Consider the following 14,957-nt stretch of genomic DNA (forward strand, 5'->3'; position numbering starts at 1 on the left):
CCAAACCGAGAAGCATTGAACTCCCTGCTTTCTGCAGCATCAGGTGTACGGCAGGTGGGCATGCACCCACCTGCTGTAAGGGATTCAGTACTGAGCAGGAGAACCCATTTTGCTTCTTGGCAACATTCACCCTCCCCCCCCAACCTGTCTCTCATTTACCTTTGGTGCATTACACAGGTAGCGCATCATTTCTCCAACATATTGGATCACAGTGACGCCGTATCGCCTGCAGTCGTCCCAGAAATGGGTAACAGAAAACTTCGACCTCAAGGCAATTGTGCATCCTGTTTGGGGAGGGGGGGGAGAAAGAAAGAAAGTGATTCTGCTTTCATTACTGTTTGGACCTGCAAAAGTTTTATAAGACAGTTGTGCTGCTTTGCACTTCTCTTGTAACTTCCTGCTGAAGTCCTTCAACTTTTCATACCACAAATATTTGGGGCAGAGGAGAGGTTGTCCCAGTTTGCTGCCCTAGACAGCAATAATATGGCAGCATTGGGGAAATGTCACAAAGCAACCAAAAAAGCAGAATAAATCCACTAGTGCACTAATATCGCGTAGAGAACACGATGTGGAATGCACCTGCAATAAAACAGTGCCCTGCATTCACATTCCCCTATTTTAGCACTCTGCTCGGACATTTCTGACAATGTGGTTCAGAAGCTAACAGTACAAAATTCAGTGCTGACCCCAAAACTTTGTTTCGTTTCGCAATATATTTGTTTCAAGAAAATAAGAGTGGTGGGAGAGGAGTGCAGGCTTTGCAGCCAATAGTGTATCTCTGCACCCAGCACACACGTCATGGCTAAATTAAATTCTCACATTTCAGATTTCCATTCATCCGGAATTCCCCAGACATAGCCGGAATACTGCAGTCTGGGCAAAAATCTCAAAAATGTCCAGGAAAATCCATACGTATGGCAACCCATGCCTGCAGTGTCGTTTTGGGTGATTTTCCTAAAAATTCATTTCATTTTTTTTCCTCCTAAAAAAGTTGAACAACTTTTGTGTCCAGATCTTCAATTTTTGAAACATGGCAACCCTAGCAACCTGTATTTGTGCTGCGTTGTCTATTTCTACAAGCACAGGAACTGGATCAGGCCTGTGACCCATCTAGTCCAGCATCCTGTTCTCACAGTGGCCAACCAAATGTCTCAAGGGGGAACCTACAAAAGGAGCTGCACACAACAGGACTCTCCCTTCATACAGGAGGACAATCCTGAAGCCATTTTGACTCTCCCAAATTGACCTCAAATATTTATCTGCAAGGAGGAAGGAAATGGGAAAAGCTTTCTAACTGTCTTTGGACTGTAGGAGCTTACACCTCTCTGTAAATACAGTCTGGCAAGTATCTGTTAAGCTGAGCACACCGTCAATAGGAGTAAGAGATTCAGGAACTATGTATTTACCATCTCAAAGGAATGGCCAGGCTACCCAGGAAATGCAATCAGATAAGGCATTATCAGGTATCCTGACAGACAGGAGAGAAGCAACACATTCTAATTTCTGCTGGGGACCACCTCTTTCTGTGATGAATGTATGATGTTTTGGGGGGTGGTCTTGAGCTACGGGGTAGGCAATTTCAAATGTCTGTATAAGAGCTTGCACACCAATGTTCTGGGTTCCTCTCCTCCCTCCCTGCATGGGGGAGTGGGGGACCCTGTTGCAACAGTTTATTAAAGATCAGGCTTCCTAGCTGCTTTGCTTCTCAATATTCTCTGGTTGGCTTCTGTTATTTTCTCCTACTGATAGAGAACCTACTTAAAGACTCTGTATGGGCTCTTCAATACCCCATAAGGAAAAAAGGAGCAGTTTTTCTTATAACAGTAGCCACCCAAGTTGGCTCTTGTGAGAGCGAATTCCAAAGTTTAACTATGCACTGAGCGATTAAGTGCTTTCTTTTATCTGCCCTGAATCTTCCAACATTCAGCTTCGTTGCTTGTCTATGAGTTCTAGCATTATGAGAGAGGGATAAGAAAATTTCTCTATCTCCTTTCTGCATGCCAAGCAGAGAGGTCCATCTCTCCTGCAGCAGCCCACTACATTTCTATGCTGAATGGGAAAGGGGGGGGTGCCCATCTGTTACTTGCCTGCATAGAAATTCTCACCAATTAGTATCAGGCAAGAGCCTATATGTGCAATGATGGATTTTGCAGAATCATAGGACTGTAGAGTTGGAAGGGATCCTGAGGATCATATGATCCATATTCATAGACTGAGGATCTGAGTGCAGATTCTGACCTCCCCCCCCCAAAAAAAAAAACCTTATGCACCCATTCATCCCAGCTCACTGAAAATCATTCTGTACATACCAACCTCCAGGCACCCTCCTGTCCCAAGAAGAAGGGCAGCTGAGTGGTACATCGGCAGCGGGATGTAGATGATATCCTTAGGAGTGACCCCGCACATGCGAAACATATGGGACACTTTGAGCAGCTTCGACTGGGTGATGATAGCCGCTTTCGGCATCCCTTGAGGCAGTCAGAAATTAAAAAGAAGGATGATGATCCGAAATGACTCCATCAAGCGAGAAACAACAATTTGCAGGGTCATATTTCTTTCTGTCCCTGTCCCCCCAATATAACGCTATCCACATTCTCAACCACAAAATAGCAAAGGGCAGACACAGAAAAGGAATTCTTTTTCTACCAGCTTTTAGATCCGCCTATAGCCTATTTTGTTGTCTTGTCTTGTCTTGTCTTGTCTTGACTATCAGTAGGACTTGGACAGCCCCACCCTTTGACAGAGTCTATTTTATTCCATGTACAGTGCCGGATTTAGGGTGGTGCATGCGCTTCCCACACAGAGGGCGCCAAGCCGGGGGGGAGGGGCACACAAAATTGAGAGGATCCATAATTGAGAAGATCCATTTGGGGGTGTCAATTTTGGGCTCGCACAGGGCACCATATTATGAAAGATTATCAAAGTCCACTGCTGCCGGACTTTGGACCTGATGTGCACTGGCGGAAGAGGAGGGCGGGGGGAGCGCACCACCCCCGGCAGTGCAATCCCGGTGGTGTGCCATGGTGGCTGGATCCCCCCCCCCCACGCTGGGCGCCACGCCCCCACAGGCAGCACACCACACTCCCAGGATGCGTGCCATGCCCCTGAGACGTGTGCCAGCCATGCCCCCGCCTGCTCTCTGCTCCCCGGTGCTGGAGCATGAAGCTCCGCCACTGCTGATGTGACCTGATGAGATCTTGCGCTGTCTCAATCCTGAGTCTACATAAATTTGGTCCGGGACCTGAGACTGGTCGCAGTGGTTCCACGGGAATAAAGCACAACATCCCTGATTGTGTACACTGTCTATTGCAATTCCGCCTTTAAGTTATAGCAGAAGTGTCGTGACTGGGGGAGTGCCAGGAGCCCTTCTTCTGCAAATGCCCCTAGTCACAGTCTTCCCCGCTGTTGTGAAATGGATTGCATATGCTAAGTCTTTCTAAATTTGCATTGACACAGATAAATGAGCTATGGGGATTTTATGCAGCTCTGTGTGCTCTTTTGCCCTCTTTATAGATGTTGTGCCATTGGCTAGCCGACTGGTGACGGTCTCACAGCCAAAACAGCCTGACACTTGCATGGCAATGGAGGCTGTGTGGACTGAATCAGAGATACCATATTGGCCCAAATATAAGCCACACCCGAATATAAGCCACACCTTTAAAATTCAAGGGGGGGAGGGGAAAAAGACAATACCCGAATACAAGCCACTCCCTTAAAATTCTGCAGGCAGTCACACCCGTTCTGTTTTACTGTATGTCTGTTTAAGCAGTGATACCGTAAAAGCCCATTTTTGTAAGGTCGCAAATTTAAGCTGCGCTTGAACTTTTCACAGTCAGAATTTGGAAAAATAAGTGCAGCTTATATTCGGGCCAATATGGTATATCTAAAGTTGTTTTACACATGCCCGGCAGTGGCTCTCTGAGGTCTCAGGCGGGGATCTACACTGAGATCCACTTTGGGCTGGATCAAAGTGATGTGCATCCCCTTGATGGTTGAGCTATGGCCCCTCCTGAATGGGCAAACCCCATCTGTCCTCAAAAGTGCCCAGGAGGAGGGCAGATGGGAAACAAGATATTTCCAGGCATGCAAGCCAAGTTTCCCCTCCCCTTGCTCCCTCACCCACCTCTTTGATGTTCTCCTCCTCACCTGTGGTCCCAGAGGTGTAAATATACAGGGATGATGACTGAGGGGTCACTTTGGCTCTGAAGGAAATGGGCACAGGCTCGGCTGAGCTGGATTGGATCTGCCCCAGCAAAGCTTCCACGCCCTCGGTTGGGGAGTCTTCGCTCAGGAAGAAAACCCGGACTCCTTCTTTCTTTAGAGTAGGAAGGACATCCTCAATGGCAGCCTTGAAATCTTCAAGAGAGCATGAAAAGAGGTGAGATTGGCCCTTGATTGGCCCTTGATTCTGGAAATCCTGCTAGACAGTAAGGCAGCCTGCCCAGATTCTGCAATAAAGAATGGTTTTGTTTGCTTATGAATAACCAGAATTGCAGTTGTATACCAGACAGTAGCATTTGGGACAGGAGTGTGCATTATTTTTGGAACCCATTTGGTTTAATTTTCATTTGTTGCTATGAGTGATGAAAGGATACTTCAGTATTTTTCAGCAACAAAAAGTACCCATTTGTTCTTGCTCAGATTTAAATGCTTTCATGGGATGGGCCGATTTTTATTTTCCAGTAGCAGCCTTAGAAGAGATGATGGTGATGCTGCTGCTAATTATTATTTGCAGAATGAACTGGACCACCTTTCACGATGTTTTGGACTACGACTCCCATCGTTCTTGGCCGTTCTGGCTGGGTTTAATGGAAGTCCAGGGCTGGGTACACATTACTGCTTACTCCAGCTCCAACACACAATCCCACCACTGGTGTTTGAAGCCCAGAGCACATGACATTGGCTACAATCCATTGGTTTCCTGTAGCTTCTTGAGAAATACCCCTGTTTGAGGCAGTTTCCCTCAAACTAACTTCCATCTGATTTGAAATTGGAAGGTGTGGCTAAGCTGAGGTGTGTACATCCAGGCAGCTATTGAGCATGTGCAGATGCACTGGAGTTCAGCACAGGGAAACAATTCAGGTAATGAGTCTCAGGTGATAACACCCTCACCCCCTTCTCTGGTGTGTGAACAGCAACATACATACAAAAGCTACATGAAAGTGCACCAGTAGTGGCGGTGGAATGATTTTCCTGCATTTCAAACCACTAATGTGTACATAGCCCAAGGATTCTAGAGGGCACCAGGTAGGGGAAAGGCTGTCTTGGACACTATGTTGCCAGAGGGAACTCAAATTTTTAAACTGGTGGTCCCAGCTGGAATTGTCTTGTGGGGGTCAGCTTTTAATTCTTTTATTACAGGGATGCCCTGGAACAATGCAACAATATCAAGAGAGACAAAGCAGCAGCTGTCAGGAGCAGCCACCGAAATACCTCTGCCAGCGGAACTGCAGCAACAAAAATCTGCTTTGTCAGGGAAGGATTCAATGAACACAAATGCAATAATGAAACCAGTGCACAGCTAACAAATGGATTTCCCTGTTCCTAGGCACTAAAAGTGTGTTTCTTTTTAAAAAGTGGAATTCATTGGGATGAGAGGCAGAGTATTTTCGGTTGTGTACACATTATATCTTTAAAGCACATTCAAAGCACCCGCCCCCAAAGAATTCTCCTAACTGTAGTTCACCTTTCACAGAGATACAATTTCCATCAACCCTTAACCAACTACAGTACAGTGCCCTGAATTCTTTGAAGGGGGAGATGTGTGTCAAATGTGCTTTAAAGGTATAGTGTTTATGCAGCCTGAATCCACCTAAATTTCCAGGTATCTGCTAGAATCCCCCTGACAAAATTTTGACAGTCTGGAGGCACCCTTAAAAAATCATGTTTGTTTGTGTGTGTGTGTTTCTAAAAGGATGCTGTACAAATATATAATTTGCTAACACCTGAGGGAGCGGCAAGGCAAACGTAATATCAGATAGGGAGGAGCGAGGCAAAGTGGAAGAGTAATTCAACTTTCACCTTCAAAAGGCTGTACATGTGTCATTTGAGAAGTGAAAGCAAGGGGAAAACAGTGCTTAGGGCACAGCAGAAAAACCTGCACCCACTCCTGTTGAAAATATGTATTATTTATTTCTTAAATTTGCATCCTGCCTTTCCATCAAACAGATGTGCAAGGCTGTGCCTGTTTTCAGGTCCGCCTATGATTGTGTAACCTTTGGTGTAGTTTTTGGCACGTACAAATTCAGAATATTTGAGGTTACCACATGGTCACCGGTCAAACTGGTTTTGCAGATGTTCCTAGGAAAATGGGGAACTACCCCACAGAACTGTGGCTGCAACTGCTAATATACCGTAAATGTCTGCCTTTTATTGGATAATGCCTAGGATACTCAAAACAGATTCTCCACCATCGCTCCCCCTCCCAGCTGTTTTCAAAACAGAAAGATTAAGTGCATGAAAAGATGGGAGGAAGGGGTGCTTATTCATATATCTCTGTACAACTGTGAATTTTGCCCATAAAAAGAAAAAGACTGATGAATGAAATAGCCTAGACCAGCTTATACTGTATTATGGTATAGTTAATTTCCATCTCAGGGGAGCAGCTGCATTTAGGAACTAGGGCTCTTTTGCACAAATCCAAAGATGTGAGTTCATAAGAATATAAGAAGAGTCCTTGTTCTAGCTCCTGCTGAGAGCACAATGACAGAGACTCCTTCCTGAGAGGAAGGAAGGGCTCTTTATTGACGCCAAGAAGACTAACAAGCTCAGCAACAGGGAACGAGTCAGAGCGGTTGCTATGCTCAGGCTAGATGAAAACAAAAGCGAGGCTAGCCAGGCTGGTAGCAAGATCCAAGAGTCCAAGATCAGGGCTTGGAGTTCAGAAAAGCTGTCCCAACAGATTGGGATGCTACCTGCCAAACCTTTAAAGACAAGGCCAAGCAAACATAGCTGTGAGAGTCTCATGCCTGGCGAGACTGATTCAGGGAGGATGCATCAGCTCCCAGTGGTGGAAGCACTTCCAGGGCCTGAGCAAACAGACTGAACCCTCCAATTCGGATCCTGGTTCCTCCACCCCAGCAGTGGGCTGGCACCTTCCATGGATTCCATTGCTGTGTTCTGCTCCCTGGGAGGGAAGAGAGAAGATGGGGTCCTGCATCTGCAGCTAGTGCAGCCACCTCCAAGAGACAGAAGTACAGTGGTATCCTGGTTTAAGAACAGCTTGGTTTATGAACAACTTGGACTAAGAACGCTGCAAACCTGGAAGTAGGTGTTTTGGTTTGTGAACTTTGCCTTGGATTAAGAACATGTTCCACTTCCTGTTGAGTGTGTTCCGCTTGTAAATTGAGTTCCCCACTGCTATGGGAAAGCACGCCTTGGTTTAAGAATGCTTTGGTTTAAGAATGGACTTCTGGAATGGATTAAGTTCGTAAACCAAGGTACCACTGTACCATCCTCTGTTCCCAGGTCTCAGCCTCACCTAGGGTTGCCATATTCCCAAAAGTGAAAATCCGGACAAAGCTGTTGAGCTTTTTTGTTTGTTTGATGTCTCCTCCCAAAAATTAACTTTTGGGGCTTTTTGGGGAAAATCCAGACGTATGGCAGCCGTAACCCCACCTCCATGTCTCCCTCCTATTCCCCTTCCTGGACTGTCTCAGCCTTCCTGTATAGTGACAGTAATGGAGAGCCAATTGACGTTCCCAATCCGAGGTCTCTCTGTTGGGCACACCTCCAGGAAGGTCATAAATGTAGAAGCACGCTTAAGCGTTTCTGGTACAGATCTTGCTGGAAGCGAAATAGGGAGGAGGATTCTGATTAGATCAGGATGTGTGCGAGAGCAGCTCTGTTAATATGCTTGCAAATAAAGTTTAACTGAACTGATAACCAAATCCCCGTGCTTGCTGGACTGTTGGTTGCTAACGATCATTATATTCTGAGCCTGTTAATGCCTCAGAACTCATGGCATTTTATTTTTATTTTATTTCCTGCTTTCATATCCCACCTTTACTCCAAAGAGTTCCAGGTGGTGTATGGGTTTCTTCCCCCTTCCTCATTTAATCCCCCAAGCAACCCTGTAAGGTAGGTCAGGCTGAGAGGCTCAAGGTCACTCAGTGAGCTTCATGGTGGAGTGGGGACTTGAACTCTGGTTTCCCAGGCCCTAGTCCAGCACTCTAACCACTACACCACGCTGGCTGTCCTATTGGGTCAGGCCAATAGCCAGTTTGGCCCAGTGTCCTGCTGTCTCGGTGGCCAGTTGAAGCTCAAGAAGCAGGACCTGAACACAACGGCAGTCTCCTCACTTGTGATTCCTAGCAGAGGCCGACTGCCTCGGACAGTAAGAAGGAGAACATAGGCATCATGACTAGGAGTCCCTGAAAACAGAGGGAACCAGCTACCCCTTCCCGCCCCCATGCACTCTCCCTGCCTCCCGTGACCTTGTTATCAAGCTATTGATGTTGAGTCAGGATTAGTGTGCTGGTCTAAAGGGGGAGAGTCTCTTCCTCTCTGCTTCAGAGAAACAATTGTTTGTACACAAGAGTGTTTACTTTGGCTCTGGTGCCATGGATTAAAATCTCACCTGGTCCAGATTCATTGACCTGGGGAGAGTCAGACACTCTTGACATCCAGGCATCATTTGTAAGATACCATTTTATTCTGGAAAAAAAGTGTGATACCCTATCATTTGGACTTTCTTCTTGTTACATATTAGACAGGCAGGTCTTTGTTGTCTTATCGGCGCCAAATGAAGACCTTCCTCTTTCTAGAAGCCTTCCAAATTATCCCAGCCTGCATCCGTATTGGATCGATTTAAATTGTGGGTTCCCTCTCCCCCCTGAAATGGTTCTTTAACGTTTGTACTGTTTTTTAGATATGGAATGTTTCGTAATTTCTTTATTTTTTAACCTTCATTTTTTATTTGTTGCATAATGGCATATTTTATTATAACCCGCTTTGGCCCTTTGTGGGGAAAGGCAGGTGAGAAATCAAATCAATCCATAATAACACTGACACAGCTTGCTTAGTTGTTGTTGCAAAGGGGCAATTCAGGTGGGAATGGCAAAGCACCCTCAATTTTGCCTGGCCAGTTACACTGATGTCATCACAGAAACCACTGGAGTCGATAATGAAATATTACTCCCGTTGGATATCCATTCGTTCTCTCTTCCCTCCTTTCCTTTCCCTCAAACATCAGCAGCTATTGCTGTTATTTTCTTCTTGGAACACTGCTTCACTAAACTAACCCGTTTTTGGGAGGTCACACTGAAGGCAGTCCAACAAGGAAAACACACACCCTGCGTGGTGAAGACTCAGAGATGCTTTGCTTTTTTTTAGGGCTAAAGCAACTGAAATAATGACTACTTACTCAAGGAATGCTTTCTCCAGCTCTTTTCCCTTTGCACTCTGCCTAATTTCTCTCATACACCCATGCTCAAAGAAAGATTGTTACTTCTACTAGCTGAGAAAAATTGATTTCTCTTCAGCTTAAGAGATTTATTATCCCATACCCTCCAACATTTTTCCGATGAAAATAGGGACTCCTATTCCATATCCTCCAACATTCCTCCAATGAAAATAGGAACGTCATAAGAGAAAGCGGGATATTCCAGGATCAAATCAGAAACCAGGATGGCTTCTGTAAATCCAGGACTGTCCCTGGAAAATAGGGACACTTGGACGTTCTGTTATCCATGTGCCAAAATGCCAAACAACAGTGCTTCAAGGAGGAAGAAAATGGCTTTTAAAGTAAAGCTTTTCCTTTAATAAAAAAAAGGTAATGGAAGCCATGCCACAGTCAGGGAAAGGTAAAACTATTAGCCAATAGCAACTGAAAGTTTGCATCAAGAGCAATGCCTCACTTGAACAGGCAAAGATCCTGCATTCTCCAAACTACAGCGAAGTAACTAAATCCCAAAACCTTGATCTGGGGAGGGGAAGGTGTCCAGAGCTGGCCACTGGCTAATAAGACAGTGGATTCATCAACAAAGGGTGTGATCTCAAAGTAAGCCATACTCAGAGTAGATCCACTTAAACGAATGGCCACTTAAACAAATATGCCATTTTCCCAATCAAGCTTTGCATTTGTGTTAGGTACAACCCAGAATCCCCCTTCTCTTTTCCCTTGGAGAAGCCGAACTCTGAGGGATGCCTGCATTTAGAACTCTGCTGGGCATTAACTATGCTGATCAGACTTGCTAAAGCACCTGAGTGGAGATCAGTAGTCAAAGTTCAAGCGCTTGTCCACAATGTGGATTTGCGCCAGCCTGTCTCCTCATTAATGCCAGGGCATCTGATTGACATCACTGTCTCAGATCTCCCCTCCTTTAAATGTAGTTGTTGTTTTCTTCCCTTGGAAAGTCTGAAACTGCTCAGGTGCAGAGGAGCTCAGACAACACAGAGATTGTGCTATTTTGTCAGGGATGGAAAAAGACATATCAAACCTCTTTTAAAACGGGGGGGGGGGGGACAGTTCAAGAGAATTCCACAATATTCTTTCCATTGTGACTATATGGCCTGACATGTGCAGCACAAACAGGCTTTCAGGTGCCCCCTTGGGTGTAAATGCACAAGGCGTACCTTTACCTTTACCTTTTTAACTCACCTGGAGTTGTCAGTAGCACTGTGGTCTTGCAGGAGCTGAGGGCATGCAAGAGAGACTTGGCTCGGATGTTATAGTTGATACACGCCATGACACTGCCAATCTTCTCCAGTCCCATCCAGACCCAGAGATAAGCAGGGACGTTCTTGAGGAAAACAGCCACCGTTTCCCCTTCTTTCAGCCCCACTTGGTCCCGGAGCACTCTGGCCAGCTGACTGCTACGCCTGTCGATATCTCGGTAGGAATAGGTTTCGTCTCCAAAGAGGACCAAGGGCTTCTCTGGGTGCTTCTGGACTTTGGCCAAGAAGAAGTCCAGTAAGGTGATGGGAGGTTTGCGGCTGAGACACCTGTGGCATTTGTATCCTGTTCGAAGGGCGGTGAAGAAGAAAACCAAGTCCAGCCAAAGGTAGGGGAAGAAAACATTCCCCAGGAGGAGCAGAAGGATCAGGAGCCCTATCGCAATTGTGTAGAAGTCCAGCATGGCTGGGATCTCACCTCAAAAGACCCAGGGCCCTGCAAGCCGCAGGCACACACTAGCTCCTACAGCCTCCGTCTGAGCCGTGCTGAATGGAAGGCAAAAGCGTATTGAGCAACAAGTGAATGAGACGAGGTTTCCAACCCTCCCCTCCCATCTGTCCCTGCAGGCTGATTCGTGAAAGCTCTTGGCTCTCAGACAGAAAACTTTAACTTGCACAAGATAGCTCTTGAGAGCCCCCACCCTTTGCAGCCTCCCTCCCCTATCTGCAACACTGGCATTCGCTTGCAGCTGGAGGCAGGTCCCAAGCACAGTTCTGAGTCTTCCTCGCGAGTTGACCCCAGTCCACTCTAAGAGAGGCAAAGTTCACATTTCAAAAGCGCTGGAGGAAATTGGCAATTGCCTGAGCTGCTTGCCTTTTTTTTTTTTTTAATGAAAAGGCCTTGCAGAATAGATTATTTCCGCTGTCCCAAAAAGCAGCCTTGCTGAGGAGAAAAAGAACAGGAACAGAAGGAAACTCTTTGGAAGCTTGGCAGCTCCATGCCTAGAGGAGTTCAGATCCACCAGGGCATGAGCAAGTTGTGTGTCCATCTCTCTGCATTTCTGTGCAGATGAACAAACCTGATGTTACAACTCGAGGTGCAACAGAGCCATTGCACTTCTCATTTCTTCCGTTTTGCTGAGATGTTCAAAAATCTTCACAGGGCTAAACAGAGCCTGTGGGTCCTTCCACATGCTCCTGTTTTTGAGAATTCATCGTCACAGTCCTCTCCAACCTCTGCCACCAGAAGCAGTCCCTGCAGCGGCAACTCCTAGGGACCGAGGGGTCTTTGGACCCCCATCCCAATAAAATATTTGAGCCCCTCCCAAGTTGATGGACATTGCCATTCAAATGGTATGTGTGCACCATGACACCATGTGTGACCATGTGAGTGATTATGTGGGCGGGGTTTGCCTCCCCCCCCAAATATTTATTCAAGTTGGCACCCCTGGCTGAGGCAGGGAGAGACCAGGGGCAGTGCAACCGCCAAACCAAGAAGGCGCACTCCTACCGCCACCAGCAGTGGCAGCGCCAGCAGCCATGTGCCTCCTGGGCTCTGTCCACCCTCTGTGTGGGCTCAGTGCACCCCCCACAGCTGCCCAGTCCTCCGGGGGGGGGGGCACAACACTTGCCCCGCCCTGGAAGCCAACAACCCACGCTACACCACTGCCTTGGGCAAAAAACAACCACAAAACTTTTAAGAGGGGAAAAACCTATAAAGGGGCTGAACTTTCACCCCGAAGTAAATCAATGTGGTCATCAGAGGTAGGGGGAGAGAAATAGGTGGAAGGGAGGAATGGGAAGCACATGAGCCATTTCCTGGAGAAGCAGCAGTCTGCATTACAACACACTGCTGCATGTCCCACTTACACAGATTTTTATCCTCAGGAGATGCTGTATATCTGACTGGTCCACTGATTCTACACTCTGACTACTGTTATAAAGGGAGCTGCAACAAAAAAGAATTGAGATTTGCTGTAGGCTTGTTTTCTGGAAGGGGTGGGGTTTTTTGTTTGTTTGCAATTTAACCTTCAACATATTCAAAAGTGGGCCCCTAAATCTCAGTGTGAACCTTGTCCCCCTCTTCAAAATATTTACACACACAAAGTGAATACAGTGGTACCTCAGGTTAAGATCTTAATTCGTTCTGAAGGTCTGTTCTTAATCTGAAACTGTTCTTAACCTGAGTTACCACTTTTGCTAATGGGGCCTCCCACTGCCACCACGCCGCTGGCACACGATTTCTGTTCTCATCCTGAAGCAAAGTTCTTAACCCAAGGTACTATTTCTGCATTAGCGGAGTCTATAACCTGAAGCGTCTGTAACCCGAGGTACCACTGTACCAAAATGGCACATTTGATACCAAACTGTTGGTCACCTGGACCTGCAGTCCAATCTTTGCTGCTCTCTCATAAACTGTGTGAGTGACCTTACAGAGGTCTCCATCTGAAAGACATCCCTGTTTGAAAGGCATGACAGATGCTTGCTGCTAGGGGAGCTTCCAGGTGACCTGCTTACTGCTTACCTGCATTCATCCCGATTTGTTTGTGGGGAGGTTAGCTGAAGTTGCTTCCAAATAAGTGTGATCACTTATTGACCAGTGTATCGGTGACCACTTTCCTTATCACAAAAGTCCTATCTCTGAGGGAAGTTTGGTTTGTTGAGCAAGCACTTCCAATGAACTGCAGTTGTGTAACCTGAATTTCCTGATATGCAGTGTTTTTTTTCCTGGGGGCGACACAGGGGGATGCATACCCCTAAAATTTTTGTGAATCTAAGTTTGGCCTCATTGAGGGGCAGTATTTCAATACGAGTAGGAAAATCTGGGATGAGGTGGCCAAACAAACCATGATTAAAGATGGGTGCTGCTGGGCTCACACATAACACCAAGCCATAGTTAAAACAAACCAGAGTTTGCAATCCAGTAACAAACTAGGGCTTCAGATCATGGTTTATTGACATTAATTGTTGGCCTGTGGGTGGGGCTCACACATAACACTAAGGGTGCATTCAAACATGGGGAATATTTCACTAGTTTCCTTGTTTATAATGCTAGTGCTTCTGTCCTGTTCTCTAACATTCTTTTCACATTGCAGTACCTGCTGCATTATGGAACTGTAGCTTTCTGACGAATATGCCAGCATATCGTTTCATTCACACACATGACACAACAATGAATATAATTGGTCAAATGTCGCTACTCCCCTACCTTTTCCATGCATCCGGCCTTCTATTCCTCCATGTCTTACCCATGAGAATGGCAGGAAAGAACTGTATTTAAGCGTGTGTGCTTTATATAGTGTGTACACAACCCAAACCTGGCAAGGATCCTCACAATAAAAGCACTTGTCAGAATGATTTTCCCCAAGCAAAAACGGTTATTGTGGCCCCAAACCACCCTTAGAATTGGGATGATCAGCCAGGAGACTGAAGGAACCTTGCTTCAAGGCTGATTGGCTTGATTCAGTAGTAAATATATAAAACTTGTCTTCTCTTGTCCATTTTTTTAAAATTGCATGGGGATGTTTATCCTAGTGCTATAGAGCAAAGAACATGCTTTAGGGTTTAACCACTTTTAAGCGTTTTGGGGCATGCAGGGGGAACACTGGCCAAAAGCCAGGAGGATAACAGAAGCCCAAGGAAAAGATACAGCATGTTTGGGAGAACTAGCCAAGCCTGCAACGCTCATCTTTACCACCCACAAACGCAACCCCATTAAGATCTTAATGTTCCATTTCACTCTGAGATTTTGCTTGAGGTTTTCTTCATGCCTCTGGATTCTTAGCCTGTTGCGCTGTAGAAACGAAGAGCCTTCACTCAGGAATGTAGGTCAGGCGTGCTATACAAGACAAACAGTCTTGTGTGTTTGATTCCCCTGGCGGTCCATACTGAATGGGATGGGGCCGGGCACAAAGGCAGTTCTATCATTTACCATGGGAAGACAAGAATGATTTGCGCGCTGGCTCCGGGCAGCTTGGGAACAGAGCCCAGTCATATCAGGGGAAGGGTGCTCAGATTCAGTTTTGAGGCCAGAGGCAATCCAAGATTACAAGTTACAAGGATTAAATTATTGTTTCAGTAGAAGCAGCCAGTAAAAATAAAGGCATTCACTTGGTGGCAGAAGTGAAGGCTCCAGGAGGGAGCTAGCTGATTTATTTGCCTTCCCTCCCACTCATGGTGCATGCTGCTGTCTGCATCGTCGCAGAGAGTATGAAAGCATCATATATATATATATATATATATATATATATATATATATACACATATATATACACACACACACACACACATTTTCTGTTTTACACTTTAGAATATTTAGAATATTCATTTAAACAACCTTAAAA

The 14,957-nt window shown here is 46.0% G+C and overlaps 1 protein-coding gene across 2 annotated transcripts in view; it reads right to left on the reverse strand.

Moving 5' to 3' along the window:
- The window catches only part of LOC307200124 (long-chain fatty acid transport protein 2-like), a 37,215-nt gene extending 26,023 nt beyond the window's left edge, over positions 1-11,192 (reverse strand). Inside the window, exons 1-4 of one of the 2 annotated variants that reach the window (XM_079948512.1) lie at positions 10,601-11,192; positions 4,147-4,356; positions 2,310-2,468; positions 160-284 (exon numbers count right to left, since the gene is read on the reverse strand). In XM_079948512.1, the coding sequence (XP_079804638.1) occupies positions 160-284; positions 2,310-2,468; positions 4,147-4,356; positions 10,601-11,078 (972 nt within the window). In that variant the 5' untranslated portion in view covers positions 11,079-11,192. The remainder of the gene's footprint in view (positions 1-159; positions 285-2,309; positions 2,469-4,146; positions 4,357-10,600) is intronic. The other variant, XM_079948513.1, reaches the window with a different exon arrangement.
- Positions 11,193-14,957: the final 3,765 nt, after the last annotated feature.

Source organism: Podarcis cretensis (genome assembly GCF_951804945.1).
Source record: "Podarcis cretensis genome assembly, chromosome: 13".
Taxonomy (NCBI): Eukaryota; Metazoa; Chordata; class Lepidosauria; order Squamata; family Lacertidae; genus Podarcis; species Podarcis cretensis.